This window comes from Penicillium alfredii, assembly GCF_028826965.1.
Source record: "Penicillium alfredii strain IBT 34128 chromosome Unknown utg000005l_segment0_segment0, whole genome shotgun sequence".
NCBI classification, from domain to species: domain Eukaryota; kingdom Fungi; phylum Ascomycota; class Eurotiomycetes; order Eurotiales; family Aspergillaceae; genus Penicillium; species Penicillium alfredii.
Window position 1 is genome coordinate 2,302,973 of NW_026622702.1, and position 22,645 is coordinate 2,325,617.

At 51.6% G+C, this 22,645-nt stretch overlaps 9 protein-coding genes across 9 annotated transcripts; 2 read left to right on the forward strand and 7 right to left on the reverse strand.

Annotated features, from left to right (window-relative positions):
- Nucleotides 1-1,914: 1,914 nt before the first annotated feature.
- Nucleotides 1,915-2,444, forward strand: NUU61_004277 (uncharacterized protein; the record flags this gene model as incomplete). The annotated part of the gene is made up of 2 exons (XM_056654859.1): nucleotides 1,915-1,942; nucleotides 1,972-2,444. The coding sequence occupies 2 exons, from the start codon at nucleotides 1,915-1,917 to the stop codon at nucleotides 2,442-2,444; spliced, it is 501 nt and encodes a 166-aa protein (XP_056512886.1).
- An 848-nt stretch (nucleotides 2,445-3,292) lies between these two features.
- On the forward strand, nucleotides 3,293-4,543 carry NUU61_004278 (class I SAM-dependent methyltransferase; the record flags this gene model as incomplete). Its single annotated transcript, XM_056654860.1, has 3 exons — nucleotides 3,293-3,331; nucleotides 3,468-4,184; nucleotides 4,283-4,543. 3 exons carry the CDS (start codon nucleotides 3,293-3,295, stop codon nucleotides 4,541-4,543), a joined length of 1,017 nt encoding a protein of 338 aa, XP_056512887.1.
- A 513-nt stretch (nucleotides 4,544-5,056) lies between these two features.
- Nucleotides 5,057-6,439, reverse strand: NUU61_004279 (Zn(II)2Cys6 transcription factor domain-containing protein; the record flags this gene model as incomplete). Its single annotated transcript, XM_056654861.1, has 2 exons — nucleotides 5,057-6,268; nucleotides 6,365-6,439. 2 exons carry the CDS (start codon nucleotides 6,437-6,439, stop codon nucleotides 5,057-5,059), a joined length of 1,287 nt encoding a protein of 428 aa, XP_056512888.1.
- Nucleotides 6,440-7,137: 698 nt separating this feature from the next.
- On the reverse strand, nucleotides 7,138-8,106 carry NUU61_004280 (phytanoyl-CoA dioxygenase family protein; the record flags this gene model as incomplete). Its single annotated transcript, XM_056654862.1, has 1 exon — nucleotides 7,138-8,106. The coding sequence occupies one exon, from the start codon at nucleotides 8,104-8,106 to the stop codon at nucleotides 7,138-7,140; it is 969 nt and encodes a 322-aa protein (XP_056512889.1).
- A 495-nt stretch (nucleotides 8,107-8,601) lies between these two features.
- NUU61_004281 (Het-C domain-containing protein) lies at nucleotides 8,602-11,020 on the reverse strand (the record flags this gene model as incomplete). Its single annotated transcript, XM_056654863.1, has 4 exons — nucleotides 8,602-10,462; nucleotides 10,522-10,680; nucleotides 10,737-10,884; nucleotides 10,936-11,020. 4 exons carry the CDS (start codon nucleotides 11,018-11,020, stop codon nucleotides 8,602-8,604), a joined length of 2,253 nt encoding a protein of 750 aa, XP_056512890.1.
- A 1,101-nt stretch (nucleotides 11,021-12,121) lies between these two features.
- On the reverse strand, nucleotides 12,122-13,288 carry NUU61_004282 (uncharacterized protein; the record flags this gene model as incomplete). Its single annotated transcript, XM_056654864.1, has 3 exons — nucleotides 12,122-12,460; nucleotides 12,531-12,933; nucleotides 13,023-13,288. The coding sequence occupies 3 exons, from the start codon at nucleotides 13,286-13,288 to the stop codon at nucleotides 12,122-12,124; spliced, it is 1,008 nt and encodes a 335-aa protein (XP_056512891.1).
- Nucleotides 13,289-14,131: 843 nt separating this feature from the next.
- On the reverse strand, nucleotides 14,132-14,437 carry NUU61_004283 (uncharacterized protein; the record flags this gene model as incomplete). Its single annotated transcript, XM_056654865.1, has 1 exon — nucleotides 14,132-14,437. One exon carries the CDS (start codon nucleotides 14,435-14,437, stop codon nucleotides 14,132-14,134), a length of 306 nt encoding a protein of 101 aa, XP_056512892.1.
- Nucleotides 14,438-17,026: 2,589 nt separating this feature from the next.
- On the reverse strand, nucleotides 17,027-17,230 carry NUU61_004284 (uncharacterized protein; the record flags this gene model as incomplete). The annotated part of the gene is made up of 1 exon (XM_056654866.1): nucleotides 17,027-17,230. The coding sequence occupies one exon, from the start codon at nucleotides 17,228-17,230 to the stop codon at nucleotides 17,027-17,029; it is 204 nt and encodes a 67-aa protein (XP_056512893.1).
- Nucleotides 17,231-18,390: 1,160 nt separating this feature from the next.
- Nucleotides 18,391-21,634, reverse strand: NUU61_004285 (uncharacterized protein; the record flags this gene model as incomplete). The annotated part of the gene is made up of 3 exons (XM_056654867.1): nucleotides 18,391-20,164; nucleotides 20,228-20,757; nucleotides 20,816-21,634. The coding sequence occupies 3 exons, from the start codon at nucleotides 21,632-21,634 to the stop codon at nucleotides 18,391-18,393; spliced, it is 3,123 nt and encodes a 1,040-aa protein (XP_056512894.1).
- Nucleotides 21,635-22,645: the final 1,011 nt, after the last annotated feature.

A 22,645-nucleotide genomic window follows, 5' to 3' on the forward strand; every position in this document is an offset into this window, starting at 1 on the left:
AAGTCCTATGTATTAAGGGATTGGACCAAATTGTATCAATATAGTGTATCCTAGATACAAGAAGGTTTCGTTAAGAGATATAAAGAAAAAGGGATATATAAGGGTTAGGGTTTCGCTAGGAGGGCAGTTAGTTTCTACTAGCGAGGCCTTTAGGTCGAGCTTCTTTATTATATAGGACTTCGTACGAAGATCCCGTAACATATAGATAGACCTAGATATAAGGATATAAGATATAAATTAACCCTTAATAAAGCCTTCGACACCTCCCTTAAAACCAGGGTTCTAAGAGAATCCCTAACACCCCGGTTTTAAAGTAGGTATAGATACAGATAGACCTAGGTAGTTTACTTGAAAGGCTTCTTTGTTAGAATACCGCCGAATCTACTATAATTTACTCTTATATCTTTTGTATATAAGAACTCCGTCTCGTTCTATAATAGGGAAGATCTCTACCTTTAAGAGAAATACTACCCTATTTATCTTTTTCTATAGATAGATTATATAGTACATAGCAAGATATATATAATTTAGTTTATAGCTATCTCTAAGTAATAAACAACTATTCTCCTAGATTATTTTCGAGAGCAACGCGCCTTAAAGGTATCGCTGATTTATTAGAGCGTCCGCTAAGTAGTAAGTAGGACCTTAAGATATATAAAAGACTTGCTGTTGAAAATCATGTACGAGATATTATGTACGAACTCTGCAAAATACCCGAAGCCCGGCGACGATTTTGTCTTGGCAATGGTGTATGGTTTAAGAGCTATACTAATAGCCTAGAAGGTGATGCAACTCTAAACGATAGTACTCTTGACTATGATCACCGCCGGATCAAGCGGGGTAAGGCGGCTGGATGAAAGTTAAATGAAGCGACAAGGTTAAACAAAAAGACAGATGGAAAACAAAGAAGAAGGAAAAAAGAACATACAACAGCCAGGATTCGCTGGTGGTCACCCACCCAACTACTAACTGGCCGGCGTGTGGTTTAAGTACGGCTGAGCGGACGGGAAGCCCTGTTCTCCACACCCTGTGGTCGTATGTACTAGGAACTCATAAGAAATAATTCATAGAACTATCTGTTAATCAAACTGAAAAAAAAGCTGGAGGTATCATTAGGCCCTTACTCTAGCCGAAACTCTTGATGAAATATAAGCTTCATGCGCTATAAATGATGTTCGTTGGCTAGAAGGCTTTAATATACCAAAGCTTTCTCGCATAGCCCAGGTACGGAATTATATAACATGTATCAAACACATTATTGCTGTTCTGCCATACTATCTGGTCGCGGCGTTTAATCGACTGATCGAACGTGGTTTGCCTCGTGGATGACCGGCTATTATTGCTAGAGATGAAGCCGAGGCCGAATTGAGATCCCGGCCCGTTGTGCTGGAGGAGGAACCAAGCTGGGTGGCCGATGTCCCGAATCTGGAGCAAAGGCTGGTGATCCCTGGCAGGAACGGAGACGACCCAGACGAAGAGAGCAGGAGCGCCAGGTTTTGGGCGAAGAATATCATCGCCGAGGAACCTCATTTTATTATTTGTGTAGCGATGGTGATGCCAGTGGAAGTAATAGATGTTTTGGGAATTCTATTCTATTTTTTTTTTGGCATTTGCTGGAATCCATACTGACCTTAGCTACCTACCCACAGATAATCCATATACTAGTAAACCAAAACATGAAGTAATGTAGGATATACATTCTAAATATACTTGAAACGCCACTTTGGCGCGTGTTCGGGGGTTATTATGTGACTATAGCTAGATCGCTGCTCCCTGTCATAGTCTGAATCCATCATCTCTATTCTCCCTCACGATTCTGTTTACAGCCTCAAAGTAATTCGAAAATACAGACACCCCCCCCCCCCCCAAAAAACCTTATTCTTATTTCACTTATTCGAGACCCCCAATCACCTCATGTCCCTGTTCGGCCCGAGCCGCTCCGGTCTGGACGAACTCCTTCATTGGCCTCAGCCCGGACTCTGGAAACAATTTCTGGCGCAAACGTTTTCCTTGCCCGGAAGCTTTACGCCTGGCACCAGGCCATCCCAGCCAAGCCACTCACCAATCCTGTTTCGATTGTTTGTATCTCCGACAGTCATATCAGTCAGCCCAAGCTTCCAGATAGAGATATCCTGATCCATGCGGGCGATCTCACCCAGTCGGGTTCGTTCCGGGAACTCCAGGCGACGCTTGCCTGGTTAAACGCCCAGCCTCACCCTATCAAGATCGCTGTCGCTGGGAACCACGATTCACTACTTGATGACTCTACGAAGCAGGCAGTGGCCGAGCGAGTAAAGCTTGACTGGGGGGCCATCACCTATCTAGAGAACAAGGAAACAACCGTTGTCTGCACGAATGGTCGGCAACTCAGGATCTACGGCAGTCCCTATTCCGCACACCACGGGAACTGGGTCTTCCAGTATCCTCGCAGCCAAGATGTCTGAACTGGGTCGGTGCCAGACGGGATTGACGTGTTCATCGCGCATGGTCCACCGCGCGCCCATCTTGATTTGCTGCACTTGGGCTGTGTGCATCTGCTTCGAACAGTATGGCGAGTTCGGCCCCGGCTCCGTGTTTTTGGACATGTGCATGAAGGCGCAGGGACGGAAGGGAATGGCTTATGTTTGATGGGCTTCGAGCCACGTATGAGCGGACCGTTCTTGCCCGAGGGGGCCTGTGGAATCTTGTTTCGACTATGAGGGAATTTCTAGGGGCATTTTTTAATCCTTTGGTGGAGGCCAAGTGTTTGCTGGTGAATCCATCGACGGTCGGGGGGCTGCGGGATGAGAAACGGAGGCAGCCCGTGCGAGTTGTCATATAGTACTAGTACATTTAGTATCGTTGAGTATATTTAGTTTAATTAGCCTGTATGGAAATACGGTAAAGAAGGACCACACCCTCGGGTAGCCCTAACTAGCCATGTATAAGAAAGTAAATAAATGTAAGTGAATAATAATATCTGACAGTCGTACAATACAATACACACTACTCATGCAGCAATGCCCCAGCGGTCTGGCATGAATCATCGCCCCGTGTGGAGTCAACCAGCCGACCGGGTCCTGTTTTTCGACACGTCCATCCCGTGTGTTTGGGTCGCTTGGATTCCCGGCATCCTCTCTCTCGGGTTTCCGTTGATAGCTTCATCCCCTCTTCTTTTTTTCTTCTTTTCATCCCCTCTCTTCTGCAGAATCTATTTTTTTTTTCTACTTCTACTTCTACTTCTCTCTTCCCTCTTTCCTCCTTTTCCCCCCTCCTCTCACTCTCTTTCTCTCTACTCTCCTTTCTCTCGAGCATGTCGCAGCCATATCCATACGAACGCATTCAAGTCGATGTAAGCCTGCTTCTTTTCCTTACTTTTTTTTTTTAGTGAATCTAGAGAACTGTTGAAGTTCCCCCCTTTCACAGTCACCCCCTCCCACGGGCGGTGTACGCCACGGATAGAAATCCAATGTCTCACATTTTCCTAGACCAGCGACGATGATTCGCTCTTCGACACACAATCCCTCGTCGGGTCAAATCTATCATTTGCATCCTCCGTACGAGACTACAGCTATGAAAATGGCCGCCGGTACCACGCCTACCGGCACGGGCAATATCCATTCCCCAACGACGAAGAAGAACAAGACCGCCTAGCGCTCATGCACCACCTCTTCAAGCTCCTTACAGGAGGCAATCTCTTCCGGGCCCCGATCACGCGCGACGGCCCGCCCCGCCGCGTCCTCGACATCGGCACGGGGACAGGCATCTGGGCCCTGGAAATGGCCGAGGATTACCCGCACGCCGAGATCATCGGCACGGACCTCAGCCCGATCCAGCCCAACTGGGCGCCGCCCAACTGCCGTTTCTTTATCGACGACGCCGAGAGCGACTGGGCCTTCTCGCCGGGCGAGGCCTTTGACTATATCCATGCGCGCAGTCTCGGCGGCGGCATTGGCGACTGGCCCCGTCTCCTGAAGCAGGTCTATAACCATCTCACGCCTGGCGGCTGGTTCGAGGCTCAGGAGTTTGAGATCTGGGTGCTCTCGGATGACGGCACCCACCAGCAGGCCGGCATTATCATGGACTGGCAGGACCGCCTGAACCAGGCGAGCAAGCAGTTCGGCAAGCCTGTGAATGTGGCGCCGTCGCTGTCGCAGTGGATGCAGGCCGAGGGGTTTGTGAATATCGCTGATGATATCTATAAGGTGGGTGTCCTCCCCCCCTCCTCATTCTCCCTCATCCTCGTCTTGCCCTCATCTCGCCCCCTACCTTACAATGGCACCCTCACTGACGTGATTTCCAGTGTCCCGTGGGCGGCTGGGCCAAAAACCGCCGGCTCAAGGAGATCGGTCGCGTCGGCAAGGTCACTATCCTCGAGGTCGTCGAGCCCTACACATTAGCCCTCTTCACGCGCGTGCTCGGCTTCTCGTATCAGGATGCCCAGGAATACATGGACAAGGTGCGCGCCGAGCTCGTCAGTAGCTCGTTTCACCTCTACGTGCATTTCCATTATGTCTATGGGCAGCGGCCTGTCGATGACAGCACCGAGTCCGAGACTCCATGAGGGGGATTCCACCAAAAAAAACTACACCTCACATATTCCGACCATGGTGAATACACTTCCACCAATTTCTTGCCCCTCCTCCCTTCATTTTTTTCTTTGACGACGATTACGACTTGACGAAACTCTCCATCTTTCCCCCATTTCCAGGAGTTGGCTGTGTATAAAGGTGCTTATTTACTAGACATTTCTTTTGTTTTCTTTTCTTTCTATGGACAAAATTGGCGTCATGGACGCGCACTGGGAGATGTGGCGATCTGGTCTCAGCTGTGTGTGTGTGTGTGCTGGTCTCCGCTCGGATCGCGAAGACGATCTTTCTGCAGATGCAGATAGTCCCGCTCTCTCTGTCCCTCTTTCCCCCCTTTTTTCAAAGCCCCATTGGCGGGACGAGAATCAAGGGAACCCGAGGGGGGGGGGGGGGGGGGGATCAAAGTCAACTAGATATGAACAAAAACCACTCCGGCACGCCCCTTCCAAATGGTTGGTACACGAAAAGGACAACCCGACCAGCGGGAATCACCCTACGCCCCCGATTCCCAAAACCTGACATACTCCCGACACGGCGGCTTCGGGTGTTGGGCTGGCGCGCACGACCTGAACCACCTGGGCGACCTGCTGCTCGTCACAGCTGCCAATGGTGCCAAGTAGAGTCTCCAACAGCGCCTGTTTGCCCTGCCCCTTCCAGGAGGTCGACGGGGCGTGGGCGGGGCTGGAAAGCGAGGCGCGGATGCTCGCCGGGGTGAGATGGCCGCCAGCGACGGCGGGAGATTGAGAAATGAGTGCAACGGTATTAGGGTGGGAGTGGAGGGGAATGCTGGAAGATGAATAGGGAGAAGGAGAATGCTGCGATGGCGGCAGCCCAGGCGCATATGCGTCCTGGCCCCATGGCCCGCTAGGGTGGTATGCATGAACTTGTTCCTCTTCGTTTGTTCGCGGCAGCGCTGTCGTCTGCCCGTAGCGCGCGGCGTAGTCGCCTTGGCTGCCCATGTAGGAGTGGAGCGTGTTAGTCCCATAGTCCGGGCTGTCGGCCCCGTATAGAGGCGCCTGCACAGCAACGCTGTGTGGCTGCAGCGTCAGACCTCCGGTGGTCATAGTAGTCAACCCGGACACCTCCCCGCCGGAAAAGACCGTCATGTTGCCTTCTCCTGAAAAGCAGGCCGATATTGTCGGGTCGTCCAGCATATGGAACGACTCGGGCGCGGACCCTAGCGCATCCATCTCTGCCACCTGCGGTCCGTACGGCGCTGTTGTCGTCGTCACCGTCGTCGGAAAGGGGTATGTATTCTGCGCAGACACAGCGGGCCCGCCGCCCTCGCTGCCAGTGCTATCGGGGCTAGTCACGGTCATGGAGTTCGTCATGGTCGTGGTCGAGGACGACGGCGATGACCCGCGCCAGGTGTGTTCCGTGGCGTCGGGCAGAGCCGCGCCGGCATGAGTATTTGCGCCGTACCCGTATCCATATCCCTGATCTGTGGGCGCAAAAGGTCGCTGGTCCTGATTGTGACTTTGGCTTTGACTTTGGCTCTGATTCTGCTTCTGGCTGTGGTTCTGGATAGGCGCCCGCGCACTCTGGTCCAATCGACCCCGCAGCTGCCGGACCTCGCGGCGCAGCTGCTCAATGATCTCAGCCTGGCTGATGTGCGCGCGGTCCTCGGCGGTGGTGAGATAGGTGCATTCGGACTCGATGCCGCGGGCAATACAAGCGTGGCAGGGAATTGAGCGATCGCACTAAAATAGAACAAAAGAAATGAGAGTCAGTGTTTTAAGTTGCGTGTGTGGTGGGGTATGTGTGTGTTGGATTGTTGGAGTGCACGAGTCACCCACTTTCACCTTGCGCTCCCGGCACTTGAGACACGACTGCTGCGGGCGGACTTTGGTTCTGCTGTCGGTAGGGGACATTCCAGGAGCGCGTGCACGGGGCGAATTGGAGTAAGGCGCTGGTCTGAAGAAGGGGGGTTCTCCCCACCCTCTTCTCTGTCTGTGTGTGTGCCTCGCTGCTCGCTGATCTCCCTCTGCTCTCTTTCTTGCGGGCTGGCTGGCCGTTGGGCCCGCACAGACCAGGTTTTTTGTGGGGTTGCTTGGGATAGAGCCAGGGGTATCCACCGAGTCTAAGGGATTATGTGCATGCGAATAATATGCGGGCTCGCATCTCGGAGAAATGCAAGACAACCATGGAGAGAGAAGCCTTCGAGAAGGAAAGAAGAATTGAAGAAATTGAAATTGAAACGAAAGACAAGACGAGGGGAAGAAGACGGCAGTGCGAATGTGATGGAGATTGTGCGGTGAGTGAGGATTGATTTTGCGACTTTTGCCATTGTTTTGGATGAGTCCACCGGAATCACTTGGTCTCTACTTAGTATATTAGTGTACTCGTAGATATTTCTACACATCTATGAATGGTCCGATGATAGTCCTGGTGTACTCTTGTGTCTTTTCCACCGTGGCAATGATTTGCATCGCGGCAGACTGGTCGAGAATATGAAAGTAGGTGGAGAGTATGGTATGCAGATACATGCATGTCATACATCAATTCATTTGTACATCGAAACACACCAAGGCAGTATCTACCTCCTAAGTAAATCTCAATGGTAACGCCCTCACCCCTGCAACGAAAACCCCACACCTTCACCAGTCCCCATAGCCACCAAATTAGCCCTCATCTTCTCAGCCCGCTCCCCAATCCCAAAAGCAGCGTCCTCACGATACACCCAAGCACCAACACCATGCTGCAGAACCGCCGTAGCGCGCACCTTCTTCTTCGCCTCGGCATCAGCATCACTGACCCCCTCCTGATCAGCCGTCTTCAGCCCCAGACTCCCATGCAGCGTCAGCCGCGACTCCTCGCCGCCAGCAGGCTTGGCCTTGTACACGCCTCGGTGCAGGATATTGCTATCGTAGAACACCGCGTCGCCGGGCTGCAGCTCCACGACTAGTTGGTTGGGTAGTGAGGGCTCATAGGGTCCAGCGTTGCGCTCTGTCTCGGTGCGTGCGCGCCGGTGGGACCCGGGCACAACGACTAGCGAGGCATCGGGACACAGTGCCAGATTGTATTGCGCGTGCGACTGGCGTCCGCCTGGCGACTTAGCCGCCAGCTGCAGCAGCTCCTCGGTGGGCGTGGCGGTCTCGGGGACGTCGTCGCGGTGCCAACGGAGCTCAAAGTCTTTTGATTCGGGGGCGACGAGTAGATTGAATAGTTCCATGACTAGCGGTTCATCATTTTGATTGCCTTTGCTGTTGTTGCTGTTCACCCCCATCAGCTCCTCGGCAACATTCAAAATCGACCCCGAGAAATAACACCGCGCAAATGCCTCCCGACCCGGCATGCGTGGGTGGAGTAGGTGCTGCACACCCCAGATGCCGCCCTCGGACGCCGGCGGCGGCGTCGACGGCCATGGCGGGAATTGCTTGGGCACGGTGCGGAAATGCGGCCAGTCGCCGGCGCGCGTGCGGGTCGTGGCGGCTGTGGCGATGCCGCGGTAGTGTTCTACCTCGGCTGGTGTGAGGAGGTTGCGCACGACGACGAAGCCGTCGCGTTGGAGGGCGTCGAGGTGGGGGGTTGTGGACATGGTGGTATACTTCGTGGCACACGCTTGGATGGTCTATGTTATGTAGATGAAAAGAGAAAAGTAGATTAAGAGAAGAGGATAAAAAGAGTGGGGGAAAGAAAGAGAGTATGTGTGAGTGTCAAGAATCGGGAATTCAAAATCTGGAGATGACACTGCGGGGTTCTCAGGCGATGACATGAGATCATCCCAACTGATACCACGCGCAATGCCACTGTTGACACATTCTGTCAATGGTGACATTCACCTCAGGACGATGCTACTGTAGATCCAATGCGACGTTCACAATGGCGTCGGAGGCATCGGGGTACCGACTGGTGGAGTCCCAAGCGGAGGTATGCCCCGCGAAATCATAACATTCATGTCTAGCAGATGCATGGACTAAACAACTCGATTCTCGGTATTGACACTACCTCTCTAGTTAATCTTCTTGGTTTTCTAAGCAACTTCGTGACCTCATAAACATTTACATGCAGTGGACATGGGCAAAATCGTTCTTCAGTATCCATGCCCACCATGTCCATGTCCTTGGTGCTGGTTAGGGTAGTACTGCGAGGGCTGTTGGTATTGTCGGTACTGCTGGTGCTGCTGGTGCTGGTGCTCGCCTGATGGATGAGAATAAGACGATGCGTTGTAATCCTCTTGCTGGTGAGTGCCACTGCTTCCAGGCTCGCCCTCTACACTTCTCGACAGCCCATGCGACAGCCCACCTGGAATGAAGTTGGAGATAGTGCTCTCCAGCTTATTCAGGTTCGACATGCCCGGGATTGGCAGGCTAGAAAGCTTATCCCAAGGAAGACCCAACGAGCCCTGGTGCGACGGTTGTTGGTGCTGCTGCGACGAGGGGAAGAAAGACTGATGGCCCGCATTACCGTGACCATGGCCCTGGCCGTGCGCAGCACCATGGGCGCCACCACCCATAGCGGGGAATCCGCCGTGGCCACCGCCATGCGAGTGGGGGACACCACCGGTGTTCCGGCCAGACCTGACGCCTTCAGCGCTGAGGATGTCGTTCAAGGCGGCGCCGCGGTCGGAGCGGGCGTGCACCCAGGACTCAACAGCCTCAAACATGGTGCGGTGAGCCTCGTTGCGCATATCGCGCAGGGCAGGGTGGTGGAAGATGCGCATGCAATCCTCCAGCACCTCGTGCTCGGGGACATTGGGGTGCTGCCAGGCGTACAGAACACGGGGCGCGGCATAGCGCACGATGGCGGAGGCAACCTGGCCCGCGGGCTCGTTGAGAATGTTGGCAAAGTGGTCCTTGGAGAGCAGCGAATGCGTGGGGTCGGTGCAGGTCGGGTCGGTCCACGGCTCGTACTGGTGCTTGCCCGAGGCGTCGATCACACCGGACGACCCGGTCTGCAGCGACTTGGACGCTGCGTTGATAAGCGGTCGGATAAAAGGCGCCAGAAGCGACATGATGAACACCGTGAGCGTCTCGGAGATCTTCTCCATCACGGCTTCCAGCCCGGGGATCTTCTCGATGATCGAGTTCAGCTTCCGCACCACTTTGTCGCGGAAGGCCAGGATCGGGTAGATCTTGGCTACTGTCTCCTGCGGGTTGAAGTCGGGCATGCCTTGCAGGCCAGTGCCAAGACCACCAGAAGACTGGTTGGGTCCAGAGGCGCGGGTTCCTTCGTGGTCGTCGATACCGCGAGAACCGCCGGCTTGAACGTAGCCGGTGTGTGAGCCCCGGCTGCGGTTGCTCGTCTCTTGCGCCTCGGACGAGCGCTTCAGACTTTCCGCCTCCGACACCAGCTCCTTAGTCCCGGGGACCTTGCCCAGGAGACCCGTGAGCGCGTTGAGGGAGTTGTTTGACTGGGAACTCATCTGGGCGTCCCCAAGTGCGACATCCATTTCGTTGACCTCGGACTGGGTGAAGTGATCGGTGGCCTCTCCCAGAACGGAGTGGAAGAAATCGACCATTCCAAAGGTGCCCGTCACCAGCGGGAAGACGTGGTGCCCGCGGATATTGCACTGGGTCGCCGTGCCGGTGTGCGGGAAGACATTCATGAACCCCATCTCGCGCAGAACCAGTTCACAGTAATTGGTGTGCGCCGCGAAATCCTCCAGCGTGTGCAGTCCCTGGCCCAGGCATCGCAGCGCTTCGCACAGGTCCTCCTCGTTGCCTTTCCGCTGTCCATGTCCCCCACTCGTGTACAAACGCCCATAGTGGATGCTACGACCCAGACTGTATTTGACATAGGCGGCACTGGTGTCCCAGTCGCCCCGCTCGTTGGCAATGTAGTTCTTCATGCCGGTGTCCGGGTCGATTTCCAACTCGACAGTGCGCACAGGCGGGCGGAGTCGCTTATCATACTGGCGCGCATCTTCGTTGTCGGCGTAATCCTTGGGGTTGCTACGTAGAAGACGAGTCAGTATACTGGAGATCTGCGGATTGCCTTTTCAGGGACATACTCAATATGTTCTTCGGGGCGATAGACACCCAGCCGGTCCAAAGTGACTTCGAATTCGGCCGTCGCGTAACCGAAGCTCAGGAACGAGAGGACCCACACCAGGATACGGATGGTGTCAGCCTGGAGATTCTTCAGGGTGCCGACATCCATAGCCTGGGAGCTGACACACAGTCAGTTTTTTGGGGGTTGTTTTAGTATTCCACCATGCAGACTCACTAGTCGCGCAGCCAATTCCCAAAGTAGACCCGCTTGATCATCGTCGAGGTCCATTTGTGGCCGGAGATAAAGGCGAGCGTCCTGAGCACATCTTCGATGTCGCCGTGGCGCCAGTTCTTGCCCTCGATCGCAGAAATCGAGGCGATGTCTAGGGCTGATCAGCGGGGATTCGGGAAGCAAAAGAGTCCGCTGAACATACTACCCGCACCAAAGGCGTGAACCTGGGGGAGCAACAACAACACCAGGCACACCAGCACAGCGGGGGAGCCCGCGCGGAGGGACATGATGAAACGGTCGATGTATAGAGGGACGGGGAAGGAAAACAGTCTCGAGGGGTAATGAGGGACAACAAAAGATGATAAGAAAAAGAAAAGAAAAAGAGGGCTGAATGGGCGTCAGCCTCTATCTTGGCTTATCCTTGGCGAGCGACGATCGTCTGTGATGACGTTTCACGGCGAAATGCGATCTGTACTTTCTTGATTTTTGTTTATAATATGAGATTCTAAGGACATGGGGCGTTTATACCAGAAAGCTGTATGACTTGCAGCGATAGAAAACAAGATAGGGTTCTTTTAGAAAAGTAAATACTCGCTAGATACAGCCCTCTCCTCTCCTTCTCTAAGCTACCCATCCCCTTAAAAATGATAGAGATAATCAAGGAAAGATAGAAAGGAAATAGGGGTTGTAAACAAGATAAGAAGAAAGAGAAGAAAGAGATCAAAAAAGGATCAAAAAAGAGATTAGAAAAGTTAATTTTCGACTAAGCATATTTAGAATATACAGCTCAAGTCATAGTAAACACTTCATAGTAAGACATCAGCAAGAAGAAAGTAATGAAATAGAGGAAAAGAGGAGCGGGAGTAGAATGCGCCACCACCAGATAACCATTTCCTGGAATCCAGTGCAGTCTCCCATATTGGATCAGGTCTTCTTCTGTGAGGACAATTTAATCCCCAGAGTCACCACGAGCCCGAGTGATAGTTAGGATATCCGTTTGAATCGCGGACACGTGTCTTCTGCGGAGCTGAGGGCCGGAGTTTGGGTGTTGTGTGACCGGTATACAGAGTGTGATTTCGTTGAGAGAGAGAGAAAGGATGCTCTGGATGCTGACTGGTTCTGGGGGGGTTATAATGTTAGTTTTAAAAATCCGATTTTGTACTATATGACATTTTTGTATAATTAAGGGAAGTGTCACGTATAGAATCTAGTCAAATGCACTGCTGTTCAGCACTCAGAACGCCTCCCATCAATCTTGAACCCATTGAATTTGCACTTCCGTGGAATCTCGCAATTGCAGAGCCAATTTACTTACCGAGCTCTGCGCCAAATCCTTCAGCCGCTGCTGCAAATCCTCTCGTCGATGCAGACCTGCAGTGGGAATAGGTTCACACTTTGCAGACCGGAATAGAGTGGCTATGGTAGCGACAAACTTCACCTCGGACATCTTGAGGCCAGGGCAAAACCCTCGGGCCGCCGGACCATGGCCTAAAGGTCCCCGTGGCCGGGGTGATTATTTGGCCCGTGGCATCAATCCATCGAGATGGCCGGAAAACCTCGGGATCCGGACCCCAGTATCGGGGGTCCTTGTGAATAATTGTCACGCCCACGAAAAGGTCCATAGGAGGGAGGAGAAGATGGGTTCCTCGGTCACTAAGTAGTTGTTGCGGCTCGCGAGTAGACCGCATGATGTGATGGACTGGTGAGAAAAGACGTAATGTTTCTAACTATAGTTCATGGTTTGTTTAAGTTAACCTTCACACACAAGCTGCCTTGTGGGCAATGAGGAGTAATTACCATGACAGCTAAGGTTCTCTTGCATTTTGGGAACACATCATCATAAGCCCATGTCGTTGAGTCCATGTCGAGATCTTGCAACTCTTCACGAATCCAGGCTTGATATTCCGGATGTGCAGCAAGCATTGTGACCGCATACCCCATTGTGTTGGAAACCGTTTCAAAGCCCGCGGTTGTAAAGACGAAGAGATTGCCGCTGAGCTCTTCGTCCGACAGCGAGAAACCACTCTGGCGACGTTTCTCTTCATCCGACAGGCGCAGCAACAAGCTTAGGAAATTGTTGCGAGCGCCGGACCCGCTCTCCATGACTTTTCTCTCCTCTTCGAGCACCGAATGGGTGTACTCGGGGATTTTCTGCAATTGATATCCCAGCATCTGCAGTGCGCGCGGCATTATAGGTAGCCTGAGAACCCTTGCTGGGACCAGAGATGCCACGATAAACCCCTTTGCCACCATCGAGAGATGAACACATCGCCCAGCCGATGATGATACCTTTGCCCGCCACGGAATTCCCACCCATGGACGAGAATGTCGAAACGGTCGTACACCCATTCAGGGAAGATGTGCTTTAAAAGTGGCTGTAGAACTGGGGCCAGAACCAAGAACGGAATACTCTTGGAGAGCCATGGCGATGTGTAAACGGGGAACCCGGCCCGTCGCGCATAGATATAAAACCGGACGAAGCCGAACAGCTTGTAAACGATATACAAGCCTAGCGTCAGCTTGAGCGCCGATATGAATTGTAGGCCCAGTCCCATCTTGAATCCGTTGAAGTCTGGGAAGATCGACGCGACCGGAAGATTAAATAGCGACTGATGTATCTGGCATTTAACGGCCCCTGATATTCTTCCTGTGGAAGCTAGTGCGGCCGAAATGTACGGAGCTGCGTAATCATGAATAGAGATTGTAAGCAGCTCCCTTCATTCTGTGATTGGCGGTTGGGATGAGCTTCAAATCCAACTGGAATTTGGCCTCGATCCGGATAGTTGGCACTCTCCGAGCCGACCTCAGGATTCCTTTCGTTATTAATAGACTAAGCCAGCTGAAGGAGGCCGACCCCTCTTGGCATTTTCGGCCCCCTCGTTATAACCCGGTTATTGAGATACTAAAACCCGATACTCGGGTTAAGCACCCATTGCTAGACGCTTAATAGAAGATTTCATTGAATACTTGTTACAACGAGCTTTACATATGCCAACTGGGTCTTGGAGAAGGGAAGTTAGATTGCAGACTTCAAATTCTTCAAGACAACAAGATTATATGACATCAAGGCTTTCCATCATAAGACCATACGATTGCCAAAAGACGTATTACCAGTCATGGCAAAAACGTTCCCTTAATGGATCCCTCAAACCCGAAGTCATAGAAAGTAAGAGGAAAGAACCAAATACTATCCAACAGATAAACGGTGCAAGCGGCAGTAGTTTGGCCCCCAGTCCTGCTTGGGTCCTTGCAGTATAGACCAGCCCGGAAATTCATCAGATCGGGGACAGCTGTATCACAGGACGCCTCAGGTCAAATAAGACAGCTATAAGGGAAAACAAAATAAAATAAGACACGGCCTTGCCTTCGGGTGTGTTGGGTGAGAAACAGGCTTACCTCTATTTGGGTTCAAATCCCCATCCTGAAATGTCACCCTTTTTCTTGCATTTTCCAGACATGTCATGGCTTGGAAGACCACCGGCTTGCCCACCATCCGCTGAGACCACGAAGATATCGGCTCCGTCGTCCCATTCAGCAATAAAGGACCCGACTCCGGAGTCGAATGATCCACCGTCCTTAGTGCCATCCTTCTGTGCAATATGACCAATACCATTCTTGCAGCCCTCGTCGCTGTACCAAGTGATTGTCCAGTCGGCCACTGCTAGCGAGGGAATTAGAGCAAGGAAGAGAGTAAGGCCACGCATTGTGAGATTGGTTCAAACGAAGAGACTGGAAGTGGAATAAGGAGAGATAATGAAAATGGACAATTCAATCAAGGGGAACTATAAGGTCCTTTATATATCCGCGAAATTTCAAGTGACAGTGTATAGCCCCCAGGGCTAATCACTAGCTTAAGAAACGAAATTGTTCTAGGACGCGATCTCGACTAGCAAATCTTTACGCTCTTGGGCTAGGTCAAGTAGCGACTTTTGCATATCTGCTGCAAAAAGCCCCTACCCCAACGGATAACCTAAGCCTTATAGGGTAGGTTAGTTGCTAGAGGCTGATATCCATGAGCTAAAAGGGGCCAAAAGGTACGGATCAGGGGTACAGCATAAGCGGCCCCACAAATTCCAGCACCCCCACAACTGGCCCGGGGCAATTGCTAACCTTAGGGTAATGGATGCGGCAACCGAGTGATGTAGACAACAATCCACCACGCCGAAAATAGAAACAGGGAACTTCGGTAAATTTGGTAACAAGGACGCAGGATGGTGGTTGAGTGCAAGCCGCCAGGTGCTGGTACAATCGTTTGTATAAGAGCACCTCTCATATCTACCGCACCAAAAATAGCAACAGGGAACGAAGTTGGGTAGCAAGGAGACAGGAGGGCGGTTAAGTGTAAGTCGCCAGGTATTAGTACAACGCTTTTGTTTGTCTATAAAGAGCTCCAGCGTATTGAGCACAGCCTATCTGCGTATAGGGAATTTAGACAGAAGGGTTGAATAAGCGCCAGCCTAATTCCATCGTGTAAGACTGGTTAGTCAAGCGCTTCAGTATGTTAAATGACGTGGCTAAAGTATATATGTATGAATACGATTGTCGACTTCTAGTTAAGCGGCAAATACCTATAGATGAGATGTTTATTAATTTAATAGATAAGATCTACGTTTAATAATGGAAATTCTACATATCTACCTTCTAGTAGATACCTGGGCCTATATTTTATATGGCGAAGAAAGGGACTAGTTAATCGAGAGCTTAAAAATTGCTATATTATGATAGGAGGAAAATGTCCAAGGAAGGGGGAACCCCCATATAAAGCATACGTTATCGTTGAACCAACGCTCTGTTTTAAAAATTTGTGACTGTTCCTATTGAGGCATTACAGGTGATATGTTGCATATTAATGCTGAAGATAAACCAGGGTTTTAACGAAAGAAATTAAATCCACCTCCACCTTTTGAATTGAAGGCTTTTAATAAACTATCCCCTTTGATTTGGAATCGCAGAATAATTGACCCGACCTGAGAGTCCGATGTGTTGATTTGAATCCCGCAACTCTAGTAACGCTCCGTTCCTAAATATTTTCTCTTCGAGCTACAGAACTACGACGACGCCATTTCTCAACCCAGATCCAGCTTCTATACTCTTTCAAAGAGAAGTCCGGCGCTCAGAGGCATCGTCAATCTTTGAGATCGAGATCGCAATCGACCGCTATGCTTTAAAGTGGTAAGCAAACAGATAGGGTAACTTGACCCGTCATCAGGGAAACGGCCAATAGATTAGTTTCATGACAATGGCGACCCGGGCTACACCGAGGATGGCTGCAATATGAACCGCTTTCGAAACGAAACCACCGCCTACAGGAATCTTGATAGGTTCGGGGTATGTGACAGCGGCCTGGTCCCAAAATACTATGGTTCTATTGACCGACTCGATCCATCACATCACCAGCCATGGCTGAAGAGTGTCCTCAAGACAAATTTTATCCTAGCGGCATTTTTCTAGAATATTTGGTCGATCCCGAGCTGCTCAACTGCGTCAACTATTCGCCAGAGCGTTTCTCCGTAGCTATTGATGCATTAGCCCGTGTCCACGATGCATTGGTTCTTCACAATGACATATATTCTCGCAATATCCTTATTGTACCTGGGAACCCAGAAAGAGTGGTTTTGATTGACTTTGATGGCGCAACTACTTTTCCTCCAAGGAACTGTTGGACAGCCAGACGGGATTTCAAGATCTTCAGTGCTGCTCAACTGAGATGGAGATTCTTCGAAGCTTTGGAAGAAAACTGGTGGGTTTATCTTTTGTCTCATCCCCGCTCATGCTTGGTCCTGGTATCGCAATTAGGAGCAGGACCAAAAGGAGGGGCTCCCCCCGAACACCAGTTACTACTAACATAACTCTTATTCTGTTCGAAGTGCATTATTTTAGATTGCCAATCATTGTTAGTATCTATAGATGCTACCAGTCAGACATTGATACGCGCTGGTAAATGACCACTACAACTTCATGTCGTGAACAAAGTACCTATGGATTACTGTATTCGCTTTCTTTATAGTGTCGTCAAAGACCCCATTCCAAATAAAATAGCGTAATGCATTTCTGCCCCGCTATGAACTCCAAGAAGTGGTGGACTTTTCCCCTGGGTTAGTTCCACGCAACCGCGAATACCCTTTTCATCACGCTATACTCCACATAAAAAGGCGGAATAAACTTCTCCTCTATCTCAGTACTTGCTGCTGTGCTGATCTCTGACATCTCGAGACCGCTGTTCCCTTCTGGTTCCTTCGCAAAGCGGTGATTATGAAGGAAATCCGATTTGGCAAAAGATTCCCCAGTATCGCCTATCGAGGTGGAAGTTGAGAGCCGAGGTATCGAACAAGGTCCTCTGGGTTGTTCAAGAGTACTGTGTTTCTCGGGAGAGCGTCATCGATATCAAGAGATCCGAGGTATTCTTCACGAGGATTGATGATGTATGCCGTTCCCGGAATATCGGGGTTGTGATACCGAATCAGTGTCACCAGTTCTTCGAGGACACGGCGGATCATTTTTTTGGGAGGAACGCTGTTGCTTCTTGAGATTTTGAATGGCAGGTGTGTTGAACTCAATCACACAGGACGCCGAGGATTTCGGTGAATCGGAGCTAGCAGCTGTGTGAAGCAGAAGCATAGAAACCTTTTCCATGACCGCAAAACCTAATCGCCCGAAGACGAGTAGCCAGAGAGCTTGGCTTCTCCAATGAAGCAGACATTGCCAGATATGCATGCTAGAAAGGGCGAAGCACTGTCAGTTACACTGGTATTTGGAGATTGGATTGTAGATGCATCAATAGCGCAATTACCAGGTAGAGAATTGAATGAGGGGTGAATTCTTGCTTGTGGCGACGAGGGTGAGGCAGCGGTTTGTCTCAAGCTTCGGTTGGCTTTCTGTCGATGTTAAAGCAAGTGTGGTGAGCGTGATACTGCGACCTCATCGGCCCCGCCACAAAACAAGCAATACTTCGAATTGCCGCAACTATGCACTTTATTCCTCTCTAAACAACCTGCCCAGGCTAGCGGGATCCGAATCTGTGAATCCACGGATATAGTCGATTGCCCCAATACATCAGAATAGAAATAGAATAGAAATGATAAAAAAAAATAAAAATAAAAAAAGAAGGGTCAAGGCCCGTGCCGCGATTCGAACGCGGGGCCTCTCGCAATTTAGATATTAGTTGTACCCACTGACAGAAGGTTAGTATTGGTATTATTACAGTGTAACAGATTCACGGGTGAACTCACAAGCGAGAATCATACCACTAGACCACACGGGCGAAGGTTGGATTACTCAGAGCGTATTGGAACTTGGATCCTCGGATCTTTAACCTGATTCACGGAAGAAGCAGTTTTCCTCCTATTACCTGTTTATTTATTTATTTTTCTTGTGATTGTTATTATAAAGTAAACAAACCCACACTATAAATTATTTTATTTGATTTCTTGTTCCGTGGACTAATCCAGAATAATGCAGGCAAATATACATATCAAGACGGAGGATCTGTGGTTCCTTTCTAGGATTTTTGTGGCCTAAAGGATGGACGGGATATACTGAACCAGTCCATAATGTGGCTTGCAAGAAAATTCACTCAAAAAGAGATGCTCATTTTAGGGTAGTCTCTCATATTGTTGGGATACTCATAGCAACAAGCCTAGCTTGTCCCACTCGCGCCTCACCCCAAGCTCTGGAGCTTGGCCTGCTCGTCTGCAGTCAGCGCGGCAAACAGCTCCTCGAATCCCGGCCGTGTGGACACCTGGCGGAAGAAGTCGGCAAGGAAGGCCTGGGTTCCGTCATCCCGTCGCCGCACTCCAAACACACCCTCAGACCCGCCCTCGCCGAAGCTCATCAGCGCCTGTTTGGTGACGCCAAGGCCCAAATCCAGCGTCTGGCCCGGCACATCCTCCCAGTCGTCATCGCCATCGTCGCTACCGGCATCGTCCAGGGCCGCCGCCGTGGCCGCGTCGATCTCCTTGCTGCCCGAAGCCGCAGCCAGTTCCTCGACGAGCACCTTGACGATCTTCAGGGGCGCCGGCACCGTCGTGTAGCGGTCCGGATTAGAGCGTGCTTGCGACCGTGTCTTGATGCGACCCGTGTCCTGGATGATGAGGTCGCCTTTGACTGGCACCTCGGCCAGCCGGGGGTCGGCCAACTCGTACAGCCTAGCCAGCGCGAAGATGTTCTGCTTGATCTCGTCGTAGCCCGCAAAGTTGACCGAGTTCTCCAGCCACTTGCTCAGCACCACCGTGAGTCCGCTTTGTCCACCCAGGTTCACTTGAGCTAAGAAGTCGACGACTTCGCGCGCGCTAATCAGCGTGAGCCGTGCAAAGACCAAGATGAGGCTCTGGATGAATTGGGCTTGTTGTGCCGTCGCCAACCGCTGAGCCACTGCCTGCAGAAGCTGCGGCAGGTAAGGTCCCAGGCGCTCTGAGCCGGCCCGCTCCACCAACTCTGCCGCCAGCTGCCCGACTTCGGTCGCAGCATTGTCATCCACGGCCGGCCCCAGCAGACGGTCGATGATTACCAGCACGACCTCGAGCGCCTCTTTCCCGGACTGCGGATCCCGCCACGCCGCAAACTGGGCAAAGTCATGCGAGAGCATGTGACGCACAGCTTCCGTTGCGGGTCGGATCAGCTCAGCCTCGGTCGAGTTGAGCAGTAGCCGGTTTACCTTGGGCATCACCGTCTCAACAAACCCGGCAGGCATCGGCTCGGAACTTCGCTCGGCCAGAGCTCGGAGAAGATCAGCAGCAAAGTTGGTCAAAGCGTTCTCTTGAGTGAGGTTGCCCACGTCCATTGCGCCCATCAGCGAGGGCAGTACTTTCTCACAAAGCCGCATGTACGCGTCAGGGCTACCATCAGAGATCTGCTCCACGATGTCCTCAAAGGCCTCAGTGACGGTCATGGTTAGCTGGAAGTTCTCGGCTCCGCTGCTAGCGATACTGAAGAGCACGTCGATAGCAATGGACGAGAGAACCACTGTCGGCTCCGCCATGATAGTGTCTCGAAGTGTTTCCGCCAATGTGACCTTAAGATCATCACAATCAGACTGTTCGCGCAGGTCATGCGCAGAGACGAATTCTGAAATGGCTGAGATGACGGGCACCTGGAAGGGACGGGACACAGAAGTTGGTAAAGAAGGAACCAGGTCCTGCAAAACCCGAATACAGGCCACCTTGACCACCTCGGCAGGATCCTCGGCAATGGCCTTCAGAGTAGCTTCCAAGTAAGAAGATGTCGTTTGCTGGAAGTCATCACCCGCCACCTGAGCCAAAGCCCCAGCCACGAGGTAGCCTCGTGCGCGCAAGAGCTCCTGTTCCTGCTGGGTCGCAAAATGCACGAATTGGTTGAAGTGACTGGCGAGCTCGGGAGAGATCTGCTGAGACACTTCGCCCAAGTCTCGAAGCAATGTGCTCAGAACGTACAGAGCCCCCTCGCGAAGTTTCCATCTATGTAAATTAGATCATTAGTTGAGGTTATTGGCAACCACTGGGCAGATATTCATGACGTACGAAGAGGAAGAATCAGCGAAAAGGGTGTTCATGTAAGCCAGCAGCCCTTCAACTGCAGTGTTCTTCAACCACTCGCCGGTTTTGGTGACCAGATCCCCGCTGCATGCCCGAGGGGTGTAATTGGCCGTGACCGAGGTCTCCTCTGATAAGAAGAGATTCACGTCCATCTCCCACAGGCCCTCCTCTTCTGTGGTGATTTGCGCGTAAGAACTGGCGAGCTTCATGATCTCCGGGAGCCAGCTGGATGAGCTTGCAGCCGCGCCGGCATTTTGAAGTTGCTGCTGCAACTCCGCTTTCACGGGAGGTGCCTTGATCAGTGTTTGGATGAGATCCAACTCCTCGAGAACCAAGAAATCAAGAGAGTATGGCAGTCCGTCCGTATCTTCCAAGCGACCCTGCCTCTCATCCTCAATGTAGAAGTTTTGATAAATGGGCAACGCGTTGGTAAGCTCTGCCCAAACAGTCGAAAAGAAGAGCGGGCTCTGGGCTGTGAGAAGGGCGGGGAATACCATGCGAATTTTCATCAGGGTCTATCGGCGACAAGATTGCGTGAGTAAAGATCTCATAGAAGGATGACTTGGGCCGTACCTTGACAATTTGGATTTTCAAGCCAATGATTCCACGCCACTGTGATGCAATCTCGCCTTCCTTATTTGCTTCTTCCTCGCCGGGGGTTTGGGGCAGAGGCGCCTTCAAGGTCGCGTCAAAGAACGGCGACCATCCACTCAGCACCTCATCCATGAATTGCTTGATGGCAACCTTGTGTTCTTCCAGAACCATTTCCAGTGTATCAAAACAGGATCGGAAGACGGTGACGGCCAAAGCCCGCAGGATCGGTCGTCGGGTCTCGGACGTGGCCACAGTGAAGAGGGACGAGACGAGGTCACGAGCGATGTTGAAGAACTGCTCCTCGCTGAATCCGGTATCAACGAGGTCCAAAAGAACCTTGAGCGCGCCGTGCAATGCGCCATCACTGCTGCCAGCATCATTGATGATGTGTAGGAGTGAGGGGAGCAGCTCGGGCCAGTCATCGGGAAAGTCAGCACTGGCGACTTTGCTCACAGCGTAACTAGCCGAGGCTTTCACCTTGCGCTCGGGGGTCTCGGCGGTGGTTGCGAGTTCAAGCAATGCGCAACGGATGTGTGCCTTGTTCGCGTCGGCGACGAGGATTTGGCCCTTGAAATCATCGAGAATGGGGGACCAGGCGGCACCGATAAAAGTACGCAGCACTGACAGGGCGGACTGGCGGAGATTCACGGGTACAGATTCATGGGAGGCAATGGCTGTGAGGGAGACAGGGAAGGACTCGTTGGAATAGAGCTGTCCTAGTTGAAGCTCCGCGGCTTTTCTAGTATCGGCGCGGGGCGACTGGGTGTCTGCCAAGAGCGACAGGAGCTCTTGCTCCATGATGAATGGAGGAATCAATTGATCAATTGATCACAGGAGAAAAGGGAATTGATTAAGAATAAACCAAAGGAGCAAGTGGCTCGCGGCCAAAGTTGAGACGCGGCAGATAAGGAGAGTCGCGCGTGGAGAGGAGGGGCTAAGGCGGTCAATTCAATTTACGTCCCCACCGCCGTGTTTATTTTTCTTTTTCCCTTCAAGACTCTTCTTGGTGCTTGTATTCCTTGCAATACACCCTTCCTGGACACAATAACACTACTCAGATCTCTTCGAGGAGTTGCCGGTTCATGTCTGCCTCAGGTATCTTATTCTTTCAAGGGCGCAACCAGGCTGATCAGCTTGATCGGCGCCAAGTGAGTGCATCTGTGAGGGAGACTAGCGGTATGCACTCAAATCTATTTCCTGCGTAGGGAGGGCAATTCAGGACCCAGGACCCCAGAAATGACGAATTTTTATATCGACGGCTCCTTGCTGATGGCATCTCTCGGCAGTCTGCAGTCAGACCGGGATTCAAAACTCGGGACTGATGATTTAGACTACAATCCCACCTTTTCGCCTTATCCAATCGCGTCCGGGGATCGTGATAGTTTATTTTGAAACTCGGGTGCAATGAGCCTCATCTTACGGTCTTGTTCGGTATGACAGATCTAACTATAGGAGTCAAGGGAGATCCAAGTCCCTGGTCAGCTGGATTCCCTCCGTCGGGACACAGGTAATCTGACACGTTATGGCCTGTATGTGTCAGTGTCTGTGTGGAGGGATCCTTAGCCGGTCAGAGCTACACTGGATTGAGTCCCAGGTAATATTCATTGGGCCGTGATTGTTCGGAAGGATCAAGTTCCACCAGATCGACTCGGTGTCATCTACAGAGAACAGTGCGTTGAGACAAATGCCGCGGAGAGAACGTAACACAAATAGACGGGATTGAATCTCACGCATTCCCACAGAGCCCGGCGAATATAGCCGGGGGAGGATCGTGGGTCCTGAGGATTTCAGAACGTCAGAATGACCCTC